The sequence below is a fragment of the Ochotona princeps genome, chromosome 4 (genome assembly GCF_030435755.1).
Source record: "Ochotona princeps isolate mOchPri1 chromosome 4, mOchPri1.hap1, whole genome shotgun sequence".
Lineage (NCBI taxonomy): Eukaryota > Metazoa > Chordata > Mammalia > Lagomorpha > Ochotonidae > Ochotona > Ochotona princeps.
This window is the reverse complement of record NC_080835.1, coordinates 77,320,176-77,338,374: the sequence shown is the minus strand read 5'-3', so window position 1 is coordinate 77,338,374 and position 18,199 is coordinate 77,320,176. Positions and strand designations below refer to the sequence as shown.

Below are 18,199 nucleotides of genomic sequence, written 5' to 3'. Positions count from 1 at the left end.
TACTCCCTATCCTTTTTTGTTGTTTGGTGTAACCGATATTTAATTGTCAGACTTAAGTTAATTACGTGTACGCTTAGTAATTCTACATTAGCAGTATTATGGAAGGACTTTAAAAATAATTGCTTAAGTCTACAAACATTCTAATTCTTTTATTCTAATTATTTTATCAGTTGCCATAATGGAAAACCCAGCATAATTTATGTTTTGCTAGATGCCATCTAGCTGCAAGATTTAGGCCCAGAACTCATGTAACATTTAAACCTCAATGTCAAGTTAATGGTACTAAGAAAATGGAAACTTAATCCATTGATGGTTTAGAAGGTAGGCTTGGTGGGAGATCCTTGGGAGGTTTTTTTCACCAAGTTAGTTATAAAAGGCTGGATTGTCCCTTCTCTGTCAACTTCCTGGCTTGCATGTGATCCTTCCTCCGCTCATGCTACATGCTTCCTCTTGCCTTGTGATGTACCACCTGAGGGCCGTACCAGCAAGAACATGATCATTAGTGCTGAACCATTGGGCTCACCAGTATTGGATGTGAACCTCCAAAAGCATGAGTTTCAAAATAAGGCTCCCTCCTTCATAAGTAGCTTGCAGGAACAAAACAAACAAAAAAAGCTGACATGCAGAAAATTGGTGCGAAGTAGTGGTATTATTAGTACAACTTTTGCTCATAGTTGTAAAGACTCCTTTGGTGTTGGTTTCTCAAGAAAGATTGGAAAAGGTTGAAGCGGTGTGCTGAGGAAAGCCTAGAATGCTGTAAATAGAGTGTCCTGAGTGATTCTGGTGAGGACTGAGAAGAGCAAGAGGCTGATGCAAGTGTGGATGGGAAAGGACATACTGATGAGATATTAGGTGGAAATGTGGGTTCTTTTGGAAACTAGATAGAATGCCCCACTTCTGTGCTGTAGGGAACAAAACACAAACTGACTGCACTGTGTTGCCGTGGTCATTTTGTGGAAAGCTGAACTTAGAAATGACTAGTTTGGAAGACACGATTTTAAGGCAGCAGAGTGTTCAAACTCCACCATGGCTGCCATTAACTGCTATTAATAGAATCAAGAACAAATGAAGCAGAATGGAAGAATTTGAGAATTTTATAGTCTTTCCAAAGAAAAACAAAAGAAAAGATTTGGAACTCAAGTGTGCAGTGGAGAAATTTCTTAGAAAGACATTAGTACAGGTTAAAAAGAACCAGGTGCTTATTGGCAATTCAACCAATGAGGAAAAGCCTCAAGGGTGTCTCAGGAATCTTAAGGCTACCTTTCCTGGCCCAGGATGACAGGGACACCACTATCTAATGACCTCTCAGGGTACTTTGAGCAAGCTTAGCCAAGACCACCATGTTCAGGCAGTAAAGAACTGCAGAGCCGGAGCCATGTTTCAAGCAGGCATGGATGCAGCTCGTGCCGGTAGCAGACCTTGATGGCATGCTGCTGGCTTTTGGGGCATGCACAATGCAAGCTGTGACAGATCACGGCAGCCTCCACTACAATTTCAAAGGAAAGCTTATGAAGTGGCCCACAGAATTGGAGCCCTTGTGTGGATCTCCTCTGGGGTAATGGCTAGTCAGTCTGTAGAAGTGAAGCCACAGTGGAGCTGCCAGAAAGAGATGTCAGCATGTGAGCTTCAGCCGTCAGTGTGCAGCCTCCAAGAGCAGCCGGATGGGTAGAGATCACCAGGTGCTCCAACTGGACTTCAGAGGATATCTCAGAAAATCTGGCAGCTGAGGCAGAGACCTGTCAGAGAACGGAGCCACAGCAGAGCATCCACTAAAGCAAAGCCCAGGGGGATATGTGGGTTTAGAGCTACCACAGAGAGTTCTCACCAGGTGATTCCCTGTGGAGTCAGGACTATAACCAACCTCTGAGAACCAAAGCATATACTGTGACCAGCAAAGCCCCTGAGCCAGGATTGTACCTGCCACAGTTGTTCCCAGGATGCTGGCCAAGGGGCCTTAGGGTTAAATGCTTGCCCTGTTCACTTTTGGTCTTGCTTTGGTTCAGTTAGTCCAGCCTGTGTGTTAATTGCTTCAGTATGAAAATGTATACTGTGTGCCTGTCCAACCATATTGTGGAAATATATGAGTTGGGTTTTTGTAGAATGGAGTCAGATGAGATGTTGAACTTTGGACATTAGAATTAAATGATGGAGGTCCCAGCATGGTAGCCTAGCAGCTAAAGTCCTCGCCTTGCATGGGCCAGGCTTCCATATGTGTGCTGGTTCGTGCCTGGCAGTCCTGCTTCCCATCCAGCTCTCTGCTTGTGGCCTGAAACAGTCAAGGACCGTGCAAAACCATGGGACCCTGTAACATGTGGGAGACACAGAGGAGGCTCCTGACTCTTGGCTTCAGGTTGGCACAGCTCCAGCCATTGCAGACACTTGGAGAATAAATTAATGTACAGAAGATCTTCCTTTCATCTCTCCTCCTCTCTGTATATCTGAGTTTCCAATAACAATTTTTTTAAAAATAAACCTTTATAAAAAAGAAATTATGGGCTGAGTCAAGACTCTGATTCTATTTGGAATGGAATGAGTTTATGTTGTATGAGAATTTGAATTTTAGTGAGTTAGGACTACGGTTTTAACAGGATTTGGCTCCAAAAACTCATGTAGACTCAAAGTCATAAATTAATGATATGAAGAGGGTAGAAATATAACTCAGATGCAGTGTTTGTGAGATTTGGGGGAGATCCTTAGGTCATTGTAGTCATGCCCTCAGATAGCAGCTTCCATGAGAGGATGGGATATATACACATCAGCTAGGCCAAACCACCTTCTCGGTTTTCTGGCTGACGTGTGACTCTTCACTCACCCACACTCTGAACTACTCCTCTATGCTTCCTCAGGACTCTGCCAGCAAGAACAACACAACAAATGCCAAACCAGGGTGGTAGCCTGGTTGATTGTAGTTGTGAAGCTCTAAAACTGAGCTAAAAGAAACCTCTACCTTCATAAGTAGCTTGTCTTAGATAATTTGTTATAGTGATGAAAATACTCTAAATATAAGCCTGATAGTCACAGTCACACAGTATACCTTTACTATGACTTTAATGAGCATCATCTCATGAGACTACAAATAAAAAAATAACTTCTTGTTACAGAGAACCTAAAACAAAAACAGGATCATAATCTAATGGATTCCGTATAGCAATACCTAATGTAAATGATTTATTATATACTTCTGTCTACTTTTTCTATTTTGTTGATTTAATTTTGGATCTAGTTTCAGAAATATAATTTTATATATAAATATTTTTTTTATTTCAAGATAAGGATTGTCAGTTAACTTCTACAAAGACCGCTGAGAAACTTCACCAAAGAAGCATTTATTACAACTACTGTAGCAAGGTTTGTTTCAACAGCAACTTGACACAGTTTTGGTAGAGATCACAAAAGCAGATGTTAGAGTGGTTTCAGGTGGGTCTTTCAAAGCAGGGAGCCAGTGGGGGACCAGTAAGGGGATATGGCTAGCTTAGGATTGGCAACCCAGAGGAGTCAATAGTCATTGTTTTAGTTTGGTTAACCACACTAAATGATGTTTAAACATCATTTCTTGTAGTCTTCTGTGTAAGAAAACAAATATATAAGTAATAATGGCCATGTCAATTCTCAAACCTTTGTTATTTTAAGTTCTAAATATAGATCTGGAATTTATATTGTATATGACTTTAGGAAATAACAGTTTCAATTTTTTTAGCTGTTTTTAAAAGCAACATAATTTCTCCATTCTTTAATACCATTTTTATTGTAAATTGACTGTAATGTACATGCAGATCTAGTTTTAGGCTGCCTGTCTTACTCAATTGTTATTCCTTGTACTATCATATTTACAATGCCTTAATGAGCGCATTATCTTAAGAGTAATTTTATGTCTTAACACAACAGGTCAAATATTTTCACCTTGTTTTTCTTCAAGAATATCCTATTTTTGGCCCTTTGTATTTTCATCTAAAGTTTAGAATTAGCTTGTTCTACAAAAATATGTTGTTTAAGATGTTGATTGAAACTGCATTGTGGGGCTGATGTTGTGGTGAAGCAGTTGGACCATGTGACATCCCATGTGGGTGCTGCGTTGGGTCCTGAATGCTCCACTTCTGATCCAGCTCCCTGTTGTTGTACCTGGGAGAGCAGAAGAGGATGACCCACGTAGTTGAGTCTTTGGCACACACATGGGGGACCCCAAAGGATCTCATGGCTGTTGGCTTCAGCTTGGACTAGGCCTAGCTGTTGCAACTTTTTGGGAAATAAACCAACGAGTAGAGAATATTTCTTTCTCTGTTGCTTGTTCCTCTGTATTTTAGATAAATAAGTAAATCTTTAAAAAGAAGAAGAAACTATATTGTAAGATTAGTTTTTTAAATTTTTTTCCACATACTTTAGTTTTTTTGAAATATGAGTCTTTTTAAATTAATTTTTAAAGGCAGATACACACACACATGCATAGATACAGAGAGAGCGTGAGTGTACTATCTAGTTCATCCTGAAATGTTCATAACAGCCAGAGATAGGCCATCTGAACCTGGGAGCCTGGAACTGAATCCAGGTCTCCCATGTGATTGGCAGACCCATTTACTTGAGCCATCACCTGCTAAATTAGTGTGCCTTAACAGGAAGCTGAAATAAAGAATGGAGTCAGAACATAAACACAGGCACTCTAATATATGGATTGTGTTTGCACTAGGCCACACATTCATTGCTAGAATTTGACTTACTGTCTTATTAATTCATGGGCATACTTATACCATGCATATTGTTCTGTGGATACATATTTGGAATCTGCATACAACACATCTTATTCTATTGGCTACAAATATCTAGCATGTTTTAAAAATTGAGATAGAGGGGCCAAAGTGTGTTGGCATCCCATATGAGTGCCACTTTGAGTCCTGGCCACTTCTCATGCAGCTTCCTGCTAATAGTCTAGGAGAACAACAAAGGTTGGCCCAAGTCCTTGGGCCCCTGCATCCACATCAGAGACCTAGAAGAAACTCCTAGGTTTGAAACTCCTAGGTTTGAATAGCTGCAGCTGTTGCAGCCATTTCTCGGGGGAGTGAACCAGAGGATGTAAGATCTCTTCCTGTCTCTTCTCCTCTCTCGGTAACTCTGACTTTCAAATAAAACTAAATTTAAAAAAAGAGAGATAAAGACTGGTGTTGTAGCACAACTGGTTAAAGCTGCTGCCTGAAACACAGGCATCTCATATGAGCACCGATTTGAGTCCCAACTGCTCCTCTTCCACTCCAGCTCCCTGCAAACGCACCTGAGAAAACATACAAGATAACCTAATATTGGATGTGCAGCAGCTGGGATTTGAACTGACACCCATATGAATGCTGATATTATAGCTGGCAGTTCACTCATATGCCACAGTGCTGGCCCTGAGGTAGTTTTCTTCTATTTCTTCTTTGTAGAATGTTAATTTTTTTAAAAAACTGAAAGTGTATTAAATTCTGTCAAATTTGCATCATCAGTTGAGTTAACCAAGTTTTCTCCTTTATTAAGTTAATGTGTTGTATTACATTAACTGATTTGAATTATTTTTAATCACCTTGGCATTCCACAAATAAATTCCACTTGACCATAGAGTATAATGCTTTCATATGATTCTATTGTTTATATAAGTGTTTGGAAGAATTCATCAGTGAAACTGTCTCAACCAGGACTTTTCTTTTTTGGAAAAGAAAATTTTATGATTTGAAAGGCAAAGTGATCTAGAGAAAGAGGGAGAGACAAAGAGAGAGAGATCTTCCACCTGTTGGTTCATTCCCATAGAACTGCAATGACCAGAGTTGGGAGGCTGAGGTTAGGAAGTTGGAGCTACATCAGATCCTCCAGATGGGTGCTAGGGGCCAAGGAACTTGCACCATCTTCAGCTGCTTTCCCAGACACATCCATAGGGAACTGGATTGCCAGTGGAGCAGCCAGGACTAAAGTGGCAATATGGTATACCAACATTGGAAGCACCACCTTACCTGCTATGCCACCAGTGCTGCCTGTTTAAATATGTTTATTGCTGGTTAAATAGAATTAGAATCCCAATTCTAGCTATACATCAACTCAAATTTTCTGTCTCTTCATGATTCAAATTTTTTTTTAAAGATTTTATTGTTATTGGAAAGCCGGATATATAGAGAGGAAGAGAGACAGAGAGGAAGATCTTCCATCTGATGTTTCACTCCCCAAGTGAGCCGCAACGGGCCGGTACGCGCCAATCCGATGCCGGGACCAGGAACCTCTTCTGGGTCTCCCACGCGGGTGCAGGGTCCCAAAGCTTTGGGCCGTCCTCGACTGCTTTCCCAGGCCAGGCCACAAGCAGGGAGCTGGATGGGAAGTGGAGCTGCTGGGACTAGAACCAGCGCCCATACGGGATCCCGGGGCTTTCAAGGCGAGGACTTTAGCTGCTAGGCCACGCCGCCGGGCCCCCATGATTCAATTTTGATAATTTGTTTCTTAGTAACTTCTTCATCTATATTTTCAGTGTGCTGGTATACAGTTGTTCATAGTATTTGCATTTAATTATTTCTGCACAATCTAAAGTAGGGTCCCAGTTTCTTTTATGATTTTAACAATTTGGTTTTTTCCCCTTAGACAGTCTGGTTAAAACTTTGTGAATTTTCTTGTTCGGTTCGAAGAAACAAAATGCTTTAAAAAAACAAAAACAGAAAAAAGAAATGCTTGTGTCATTGATTCTTCTCTTCTACTCACTCTTAATTGTCTCTTGCTCTAACATTTATTTCCTTCTGCTAGCTTTGGTTTTCTAGTCCCTTAAGATGTGAAATTAGGTTATTGATCTAGAGTGTTTTTTAAAGTTTAAAAAAATTTTTTTTTTTTTTTACTTTGAAAAGTTACAGAGAGAGATCTTCCATCTACTGGTTCACTCACCAAATGGCCACAATGGTCAGAGCTGGACCAGTCCAAACCCAGGAGTCTCTGCCAGGTTTCCCACCTGGATGTAGGGGCCCAAGGCCTTAGACCATACTCCGCTGCTTTCCCGTACTGGCATTGCATGCAGAGGATTTGAAAGGCAGGATTACACACACACACACACACACACACACAAATATTTTATATCCACTGGGTAATTTCTCAAATCATGGCTGGGGCTGGGCTCAGCTGAAGTCAGGAACCAGGAACTCCATGCAAGTCTCCCATGTGGGTGACTGGAACTCAAGTACTTTAACCATCAGCTAGTACTTCCCTATGCACTTTTACAGGGAGCTAGATCAGAAACAGAATAGCTAGGACTCAAACAAGCACTTCAATATGCGTTATGAGCAGCAGGTTAACCCACTTCATTGCAGTGCTCGCTCTATCTTTTTCAACATACATATTTATAACATGAATTTCCTTTAGTGCAGAATTTGCTGCATCTTGTAAATAGATTATATCTGAGAGGCTTCGTTGGTAGTAATCCTGTAGTAGCTATTTATTGCCCATGAATCAGCTGAAGGCAGTGCTCATCATTAGGAAAACGTCAGATAACCACATTGAAGTCACCAGGTCTTCCCGGAGGCATATTTAATTTCAAAGATACACTCCTGTCTTTATGTAGCATTATCCAGAGTGTACTCAAATGTGTTGGTTGTTGAAAGCAAGAGTTAAAATCAGGGAAGAGGGGAGAAAGAAAACAGTGTTTCTTGATCTCTGCCAAGGGTTTCCCTGCCCGCCCTTTTTTTCTTCATTTACTTTTTTTTTTAATTGGAAAGTCAGATATACACAGAGGAGGAAAGAGAGAGGAAGATCGTCTGCCTGCTGATTCATTCCCCAAGTGACTGCAATGCCTGGAGCTGAGCCGATCTGAAGCCAGGAGCCAGGAGCCTCAAGCCTCTTCCAGGTCTCCCATGTGGGTGCAGGGTCCCGAGGCTTTGGGCCATGTTCAACTGCTCTCCAGGCCACAAGCAGGGAGCTGGGTGGCAAGTGGGGCTACCAGGATTAGAACTGGCACCCATATGGGATCCTGGTGTGTTCAAGGTGAGGACTTTAGCCTCTAGGTTACTGCACCAGACCCCTCTTCATTTACTTTTTACAGCTGTACAAATCAGCACTCTATGTTATAAATGGGAAACCTGAAGACCATAATCCTTAAGTAACTTGCCTACATTTTTACCATTACTAAGTGGTGGAGCCAGTCATTTTAACTCTGAAATCCCTGGAGTCCCTGAAATCATGCGATAATGAAACAGATCTGCTTAAACATTTATTTAAAAGCATTCTGAGAATTCAAACAAAAGACAGTCATCTGTTGCTGAACATTATTTTATTAGCTTTATAATTTGGGCCTGCCCTTAGCATTAATAAGCTTCAGCACTAGTCACAAGATTTTCATTCACTGGTGGGGAACTTGTCTCGTTTTTAAAAATGCAGTTAGAGAAAAGCCATCTACTTCTTGGGGGCCGCGGCGACAGCCGGTTTCTCCTCACGGGTGATAGGAATGGTGCGCTCAGGGCCAGGGACTTGCTTCCTTGGTCCGTTCACAGTAAGGACCCCATCAGATGACAGGGATGAAGTAATAGTGAGAGGGTCCACGTCAGCTGGGATCCGGTATTTCCTGTGGAACTCCCTGGAGATGAAACCATGTTCATCCTAATGCAGGAGAATGAAGAAAGAGGCACAGATATAAGAACAGGACATAATCCCACTCACCCAGAACTCAAAAATCTCTGTTTCCCCTGTAAGAGACCAGAGGCTGTTGAGAATGTGAAAGAAAAAAAAAAACAAAAAAACATTTCACTTCAGGTTTTGGACAAAGATGAAGTTCCCTAGATGGTAGTTTCTACTTATAAGAGTATGACAAGTCTGAAACAGCCAGGAACGTTAATCCTAAAGCACAGATATGTCTATGAGTATTTTTCAAAGGTTTAAAACAATGTTGGCTGAGCCTACAGGATTTGGAATCTTGTCCTGACATCCAAGTCCCTGAAGAAGCCCCAAAATTGTTCTGACTCTTCAAGAATGCCCAGAATGAGTCAGACTTGCTACTTAGAAAAAAAGTGAGTTAATCCATCCAGAGAGGTTGCGACCCAAACTTAAAAAAACTGAAACAACCTGAGGACTTTAAGTGTATTAATTTACGCAAAAGCCATGAATTATCACTAGTTGGTTAAAAAAAAAAAAAACCTGTCCAGAAACACATGAGAGTCTATTCCATTCATCAGAATTTCCTGAAGAGTAACTGACTCTGCTTGTATGCCTGCTGAATCTTCATCATTAATCCAAGCTCTCAATTTAACTGATTTCCACACAAGTTACAGGAGATTGAATACTGAGTACAGTTTTGAAACACCAGAAAACCAAGCAGTGTAGCATTAAGATAGGCTAAAGAGCAGTGAACCATCCAAAAGAAAAGTTATAGATTCAAATGCCTTCAGAGCATGTATGGTTACTGGAATTGCATAAAGCTACCAGTTGTCTGACAGAACTACTTTAAAAAATAAGTGACTCTCCTATGTTTGGTATACGCTTGCAATGGGGGAATCTCAACTGAACTTGAGCTGTGGTTATGCAACAAGGTGGAGGAATCCACCATGGTGGGAGGGTTTGGGGAGGGGTGGGGAGAACCCAAGTACCTATGAAACTGTGTCACATAATACAATGTAATTAATGAATTAAAAATAATAAATAATAAAAAAATAAGTGACTCTCAACCTTGACCATAGATTAGCATCACCTTTAGAACTTTCAAAAATGATGATGACTATGTCCCACCCCAATATTCTTATTTAATTATTCAGAGACACACCTGAGTATTTGAATTTGGGGACATACCCCTGGTGATTAAAATGTGACCAAGGTTGAGAATCATAGGCTAAAAATGGGGAGCCAGTATTCCATCTATCCCATCGGAGGCAATGAAATCAAACAACCAAGGTCACTATTATGGCCTAATAAAAAAGGTCGGTTCCTAATTTACCCCTGATCCAGATGCCTGTGTTTTGGGGACAGACATGCTGCCAGCCTCAAAAGCTGATGGTAGTGTTGGAGTACAACATGCAGCAAACGAATGAGCAAAAGGAAAAAAACAGTTACATACCTGGCGTTCTTCGTGTTTGCCATGCACCTCAATCACGTCTCCCAACACCTTGACCTTGAGCTCCTCTGGGGAGAAGTGCTTCACATCCAGGTTGACAGAGAACCTGTCCTTCTCCAGTCGCATCTAGGCAAGGTAGGAGGAAAGAGAGCAGGCATGTTGCTTACACTGGTACAGTTGTGCCATTCTGTAGACGTGCTTTCGGTCCGGCTATTTTATCCTCCTCTTTTCTGCTAAATATCCCACAGTGGTACCAAAGGCATGCTTGTTTGTCATCAACTCCAAACTTTATTTGCAAGGCTAGGGAAGATCACCCGCAGAGCCCATCACCAGATGGATCTGGCCTTGGCCTCCACTGCCTCCAGGACCCCAATGACTTGCTTTGTTATTTGTCCATGAGACAAAGGCCACTTCTTCTTGCCCAGGTCTCTGCCAAGTTTCCCACCCATAGAATCTGGAATGTTCTGTTTGTCCTTCTAAAGCCCTTGCTCACTCAGCTCCTGTTTACCCACACTTGAATATTTTTAAACCACAGTGTTATTATCTGTGACAGTGCCTGTCACTCTTATCTGCTCACAGCATTCTCCCACCCTCTTAGGACAAGTTGGAAGGTCCTAAGACTAGACCTACAGTCTCTCCTTATAAGGCTTGGACCCAGGCCAGGGCTCTGTCACAAAACCGAGGCACTTGGCAAATCATAAAAGAGGGGAACAGAAAGGAAGAAAATAGTGGTGGTTGTCACCAGCTCCCCCTGCAGGTATAAAAAGCTGAGGATGAGAAGGAACTATCCTGGCACTAGGACCTGAGATGATAAAATCCCTCAGGAGACATGAACTAGGGATTCGAAGGCAGCTCTTTCTCTTCAGATCATTCCGACACAAAGCAGAAAGGAGTTTCTCGCTCACAACAAAGGATCATCTGCACAGCCTGGGAGAAGTGTAGGCAAGATACAGAGAAGTGTCAAAGAGAAACAAGTGCCTGAAGGAGGGAGGAAGTAACCACACTTTCTCTTCCCTAATGCACACACATGTGCTTAAAGTAATTTTTTAGGCAGGCAAGAAAAAGTAGATAAAGACATCTCAAGAAGGTTCTAGAAAGAACTCTGCTGTCCTGGCAGAGGGGAGTCTCACCTCTGAGAGTCCAGTGTCAATCCAGCTAGGTGCCCGCAGGAATGAAGGTGGCCGAAGATAGAAAGGGCTCAGGGAAGTGGAAGTTGGGAAGAGATCAGTCTCCAATAGGTGCTCTCCGAAGAACTGGTCGAAGAGGCGGCTGGGCGAGTGGAAAGGAAAGAAGGGGCGGCGGATCCAGGGGTGGTGGATGGCGATGTCCATGGTGGCTAGGTGATTGTAGGGGTTCAGCTGGCTGGTCAGCTCCTTCAGTCACAGCTACAGCCAGCTCCTTATATATGCAGTCTTGTGAAGCTTCTGGAATGGTGATGTCAGGGATTTTATTATCCCAGCTCTCCGCTGGTTCATGGAGACTTGTGATCGGGGATTTGGCAACGTGACACATACCCAGTACTCACTGAGCTAAGAAAAGAGAAACACAAACACGCCTGAGCTAGCCAGTGACTTGTCATGTTCCTGTTTCACTAGCTTTCCATCCACACCCAAAGGCATCCATCTGCTTCCCCTGTTCTCTGGAGCTGGCACAGAATCAGGAATTCCAAGCAGGCATGTGGTGTGCCCCTCCTCCTCTCCAGCCTTGCATGCCAGGGGCATCAGGCCAGCAACTATCTTGGGCCTGGGCAGGAACTGGAATCTTCCTAGGCTGGGCCCCAGGGACATTAACTGTTTGTAGGTCCTTGGAGGAGAGCAGTTACTGCCAACATGTCAGTACCAGGCATCTGCATGGCACCCTGGTTGACCTGGGCTCAGGAGAGGACCCTGACATTAATCTGAGCTGAAATTCCCCAATGTCCCTAAAAAGGACAGAAAAGCTTCTTGCATCTTTGATTTTTACATGGCTTGCAGAACATGAAATCCAAAGTGCTTTGTGAAGTAGGGTGCACAGACCTGCAACTGAGGAGAAAAGGGATTGTGGGAATGTGCTATGGTTCAGGGAGGGGGACAGCCTCTCCTGGCCCTCTCAGCCTCAACTGCCCTCCCCGGCTCCTTCAGGACCGGGACCCCCAGCTGTCTGCTTTGGCCCTCTGCAGGCGACAGCTGAAGGGTGTGTGGGGGAGGGGACTGGGGGTCCGAGAGGAGCTGGTCACACCCTCCGTCTTTGCACTCAGGGCCTGGCTCCCCGGCCCTGCCCCAAGAGGCCCTGCACTATTTTGGGTGGTATAGACCCCGCCCCCACCTCGGACTAAATCCTGGCTGTCCGGGCAACTGGAGGGGTCGCACTGGCCTCTTGGGGCTACACCTCAGATCGGGGCCGCCACTACATCCGAAGCTATGTCGGGCCGCACAGTCCCCCATGCCCACCCGGCCACTACTGAGTATGAATTTGCCAACCCCAGCCGCTTGGGTGAGCAACGCTTTGGAGAAGGTATGGGCCACAAGCCACCCCCTTAACTCCCACCCCCACCTCCTGAAATTCTGGGCTGATCTCCCAACTGGCCTCCACCCCATTTCAGGCTTAACTGAACTCCGGGGTGAGCCGTCTCCAACCCCAGACTCCCTCCTCACCCCCTGCGAGCAGGACTCATTCCTCTTCCCACTGGGGCCTGCCGTGCTCTGAGAGCCACCCCTTGCCAGCCCTGTGTGCCTTCTCGTTCCCTTACCATCCACCCGTCCCAGTTAGCCCTGCTCCCTTCTGCCGCCATTTCCTGTCTCAAGCTTCTTGTCCTAGCTATCCTGGTCTCCCAGTCACTGTGTTGCCTTCCCTCTCCATCTCGACTTCTGCCTTCCCTCATGCTTCTCCCAATCTCCTGATCTCCTTTCACCCTGGCGCTCATCCTCCATCATTCTCCATATCTTCTTCTCTCTCTCTGTCTCTGCCTCAGGCCTCCTTCCAGAAGACATTCTGACCCCTACCCTCTACCATGGCTACTATGTCCGGCCTCGGGCTGCCCCAGCTGGGGAGAGCAGCCGGGCAGGGGCCTCCGAGCTTAGGCTCAGTGAGGGCAAGTTCCAGGCATTTCTGGATGTGAGCCACTTTACCCCAGATGAGGTGACCGTGAGGACTGTGGACAACCTGCTCGAGGTGTCTGCCCGGCACCCCCAGCGCCTAGACCGCCATGGATTTGTGTCCCGGGAATTCTGCCGCACCTATGTCCTGCCTGCTGATGTCGACCCCTGGAGGGTCCGAGCTGCGCTCTCCCACGATGGCATCCTTAACCTGGAGGCACCTCGGGGTGGCCGACATTTGGACACAGAGGTTAATGAGGTCTATATCTCCTTGCTGCCTGCACCACCTGATCCAGAAGAAGTGGAGGAGGTGGCCGGAGCTGAGCCCTGATTGTCACTGACCTAGCTCCAGCGCATCCCTTTCTACTTCTGTGGTGATACCAGCAGCTGCCCAGCACCCCAGAGGTAGCAGCACCCTTGGGGAAAGGGAAACGCGCAGGGTCCACTGTGTGTTGTTTGGTCCGTTGGGACATGTCATAGCCTTTGGTTTACTCCTGGGTAGAGCTGAATAAACCCAAATTTCAGGGCCTTGTTTGTGCTGCTCCCTGTTCTGTGGCCTGGAGGATGGGTCGGGGCAGAGAGGGAGGAGGTCAGAGGCAGCTACACAAAAAGCTCCTCAGTGAGATGGGCTCCCAGTCACAGCACCCTGAGCTCACACCCGGAAGCTGACACTGGCTCCAGATCAAATTCCTACCCATAATTTTCTCACAATACAACAACAAAAGAGAGAGTGATCCTGGGAGGGGAAAGGGATATGCCATCCAAACAGCCCAGGGGGCACTGTCTGAGCTGGTGATTAGAGACACAAAAACAAGGGTCTCCAGACTGTCTGGCCCTTTTTGGGTAGGGGTTGGGAAAATGGTTTCTGGCTGGGGAGAGCTGCCTAAAGCCCTGGAATGAATACTTTTGTTTTTTCCATACTAAAGTCTGCCTGCTGAAATGTCCTGATTCTGAGGGACTGTTTCTGCATTTGGGGCTTGGACAATGAAGCCTCTACTGTTACTGTCATCTCCCTATTTTGCACACAGGGGAGGCCCATGAAAGAAAGCATTAGTCTCTGATGTGGGAGAGGAATCACTGCATGGCTAACTCCAAGAAAAAATGCAGAGATTAAGGGCTGTGATGGAAGTTGACAGCCAGGGAAGCTTCCCTTCCAAGTACAGTCTTCATACTGGGGGCATGGGGTATTTCACAAAGACTGGGCATCTGTCCCCTCAGTTATACTCTGCATGAATATGATGTACCTAAAAATACATATTTTACCAGGAACCTGTAATTCTTCCATTAAAGTGGTCATTACTTATTTTTTGAAAATCTGACACAAGTGATAGATCCCCTTACCAGAAAAATATAGATGCTGCCAAATTTGGCAACACAACTTAAATAGATTGCACAATTCCTGAGATTCATTTATACCTCTCTGAGGGATCTATGGACCCCACAAGAGAAGAACTCACACTTGAGACATTCAGTTTTTAGTTAAAGGATTACTTTCTATTGAAAATAAAAACACCATAGAGAAAGGATATTGACTCCTTTGTTCCCTTATCTGTTCAACAAATACTTATTAACTCCCCACTAACATACATTATAAATAAAAATGATGTATTTTATTGCCTATTCTCAAGACTTTTTTTTCTCTCAAGACTTTTAACATCAATTTAAAAAGAAAAAGAATTGAGAGGATTCTACTCAAACTTCACCCAGAAAGCTTCACATTGATGTGGTTTATAGTTGAGCTTTATTTTAAATGGTACCTTAGCTAGAAAAAAAAATGTAAAAACCTCTGTTTTAGCCCAAATTCCCACTCATTCAAATTCTTTCAAGGTTATTAGTCAACTTTTTCTAGGACAACCTGAATGACGGAAAAGTTAGAATTTTATAGTCTTTATAAAGTCTCCACTGTCTTTTTGGACATACAACTTTCATGAATTCTTCCTTCTTTTAAAACTGCATCTACATTTCAATCACTTCTGCCCATTGGTTCTGTAGTCCTTCATTCACCCCAGAAAATCCATGAGATATTTAAGAGACCATTGCATCCTCTGAAGACTTCCATTTCCCAGCTAACCACACCATATTATTTTAACCTTATTTTCTAACACTTTCCATATTATACCCAGACAACTTTCTTTTAAACACAATGCATTAAATTCCATATATATCTAGACCTAAAGTTACTATTCCAGTTACAGATTGATGACTCCAGACTTCAAAGAAATAATCACAGCATCCTAGTTTATCATTCTAGACCTCACTAACACTGTGTAAAGGATATGAGCTTTTCCAAGCATCACTGTTTTTTATTTATTTATTATTAGGGTATCTGGTAATCTATGTATCTCTTAGGTGCTTTCCTTTATATTACAGAAGGAGTTGGAAGGGGACAGCATTGAATGCCACATTAAGAAGTCTGAATCCTATCTTACAGGAAATGGAAAATTGTTAATGGTTTTTGAACTGAGGGGAGAAGGCACAAGTAATAGGATGAAAGGCAGAGTTACAGATTGCAAGGGAGAAGTATGCCTCTGAGATAGTGCAGTGATTGGGGCACCAGGCACTAGGACAATGAGCTGAGAACATATATCAACAGCTAAGCCTCACTGAGAGCTTCCCATGTGCCAGGTGCTGTACAGTAGCTTTATTCACTCAATAACAGGGTTTCAAAAAGTTAGCAGAGGGGCCCGGCGGCGTGGCCTAGCGGCTAAAGTCCTCACCTTGAACGCCCCGGAATCCCATATGGGCGCCGGTTCTAATCCCGGCAGCTCCACTTCCCATCCAGCTCCCTGCTTGTGGCCTGGGAAAGCAGTTGAGGACGGCCCAGTGCTTTGGGACCCTGCACCCATGTGGGAGACCTGGAGGAGGTTCCTGGTTCCCGGCTTCGGATCGGTGCGCACCGGCCCGTTGCGGCTCACTTGGGGAGTGAATCATCGGACGGAAGATCTTCCTCTCTGTATATCTGACTTTGTAATAAACTGAATAAATCTTAAAAAAAAAAAAAGTTGGCAGAAAATTCAATTACAAGATAAGTTTAGTTTTGCACAAAATTTGTTGAAACTCAAACACATGAGGGTATTTCAAAAAGTTCATAAAAATGGGTAATATTTTGGGACTGGTGTGATGACTCAACTGGCTAAATCTTTGCCTGCAAATACTAGCATCTTATATGGAGCCAGTTCATATCCCAGTTGCTCCATTTCCCATCCAGCTCTCTGCTTGTGGCCTGGGAAGGCAGTGGAGGGTGGTCAAGGTCCTTGAAACCCTGTACCTTTGTGGGTGACTCAGATTAGACTCCTGGCTCCTGGCTTTGGATCAGCTCAGCTCTGACTGTGGTGGCCATTTGGGAAGAGAAACAGCAGACAGTTTCTATCTGTCTTTCCTCCTTCCTGTAAATGTTTTTCCAATTAAAACAAAACAAAAACTTTAAAAAAGTGTAACCCTAACCAAAAACTATGCATGTATTTTAAAATTTGTGTACCCATATAAGCTCAGCTTTTAGTTCTATTTCCCATGAACTTTTTGAAATATGCTTGTATATCTCATGCGACCATTACCATGGGGCTGGTGCAGTGGCTTTGCATGCTAGTCCTCGCCTGCGGTGCTGATGTCCCATATTGTGGGGCTCAGGGGCAAAGAGGTCACTGAGTCAGTAAGATGGCAACTAACAGTCCAGGTCACTGGCGGGCAAGATGGCAGCCAAGGATAGAGCCCAGGGCGCGAACCAGGGCAGGAGTCAGGTACTCTAAGGAAATACTGATTGACCAGGGCCATCTCGCTCATCTAACCCTGGCCTATGGGAGGTGGCTTGCGCAGTCATGCTCCTAGTAATTGGCTCCTAGTTTCTCCCTTCCTGGAATTCCCGAAATTCCTGGCCTGAAGCTATCCTTTACCCTATTTAAGAAATTGAATTTCCCCAATAAATTGGAACTGCTTAGACAGAACCCCTGTCTGTCTATCTCTCGCGGGCCGAGAGGCTGGGTGGTGGGCAGCAGGCTCATCCCTTCTGGCAATGGGGTATTAAAGGAATCTGTGGGGGAGATCCCGCACCATATGAGCATTGGCTCTGGTCCTGGCTGTTCTACTTCTGATCTAGCTCCCTACCTATGGCTTGGGAATACAGAGGATGGCTTCACTGCCCTCCCATGGGGGAGACCTGGAGAAGGCTCCTGGATTCTGGCTTTCGATGAGCTCAACTCTGGCCATTGCAATCATTTCAGCCATGGGTCGGCAGATGAATGATCTCTTGCTGTCTTTCCTCTGTCCATAGCTCCTCCTTTCAAATTAAACAAACAAAAAAATCTTTTAAAAAATCCTGTAAGGTTGTTTATTCTTATCCCCCTTTTTCTGCAAGATGCGGAGTAGTTCTAAGTACATGGTGCTCTATGTGGAATGTAGAGCTATGTAAGTGGCCCCCAAATTTGTAAGAGTACACAACTAATTGAAGCAAAAGCTTCACAGATTCACCTAGGATCCATATTTCCTGCAGAGGAATTTGCTCAGCTGCATCCTAATCACAGGTGAGTGTGGAGTACGTTTTACTTTGGGTCACTAGAAGAAGTGGAGTTGAAGACTAAGTAGATATTCTGTAGTTTTGAACTAAGAATGAGGAACTTACTGATTAAAAAAGTATTGCGGCCCTTTCAATCATAGTGTCATCGGCTTTTATTCCAGTGAAGGCATTAGATAATAAATTCAATTGTTCCATTTTCAGTCCTAGAAACCTAGGCCCTAAAAAGTTAAGTGATTTCCTCGTTAGTTCCAGTAGCAAAGAAAAATATAAATCCATTTCCTTAAAATCAAGGTTCATTTCCAGATTTTGGTCAGGGGTAATAATAATTTTTTTTAATGTATTAATTAATCTGTAAATGAAAGCCAATTGAACTTGAGCGGTGCTGGGCAGACATCAGGTAAGATTCTTTGTTCCATGCCCAGCGCAATACCCTGGTGGCTAAATCCTTGCCTTGCACATGCTGGGATTCCACATGGGCGCCAGTTTGTGTCCTGGTTGTTCCATTTCCCATCCAGATCCCTGCTGTGGCCTAGGAAAGCAGTGGAGGCCAGACCAAAGCCTTGGAACTCCGTACTCACGTGGGAGACC

At 44.1% G+C, this 18,199-nt stretch overlaps 2 protein-coding genes across 2 annotated transcripts; one reads left to right on the top strand and one right to left on the bottom strand.

Moving 5' to 3' along the window:
- Nucleotides 1–8,184: 8,184 nt before the first annotated feature.
- CRYAB (crystallin alpha B) lies at nucleotides 8,185–11,669 on the bottom strand. Its single transcript, XM_012926934.2, has 3 exons — nucleotides 11,158–11,669; nucleotides 10,031–10,153; nucleotides 8,185–8,583 (listed from the first exon to the last, which is right to left on the bottom strand). Exons 1-3 carry the CDS (start codon nucleotides 11,356–11,358, stop codon nucleotides 8,380–8,382), a joined length of 528 nt encoding a protein of 175 aa, XP_012782388.2. The 5' UTR covers nucleotides 11,359–11,669; the 3' UTR covers nucleotides 8,185–8,379.
- Nucleotides 11,670–12,201: 532 nt separating this feature from the next.
- Nucleotides 12,202–13,629, top strand: HSPB2 (heat shock protein family B (small) member 2). The gene is made up of 2 exons (XM_004585053.3): nucleotides 12,202–12,520; nucleotides 12,978–13,629. The coding sequence occupies exons 1-2, from the start codon at nucleotides 12,427–12,429 to the stop codon at nucleotides 13,430–13,432; spliced, it is 549 nt and encodes a 182-aa protein (XP_004585110.1). The 5' UTR covers nucleotides 12,202–12,426; the 3' UTR covers nucleotides 13,433–13,629.
- The last annotated feature ends 4,570 nt before the right edge of the window (nucleotides 13,630–18,199 follow it).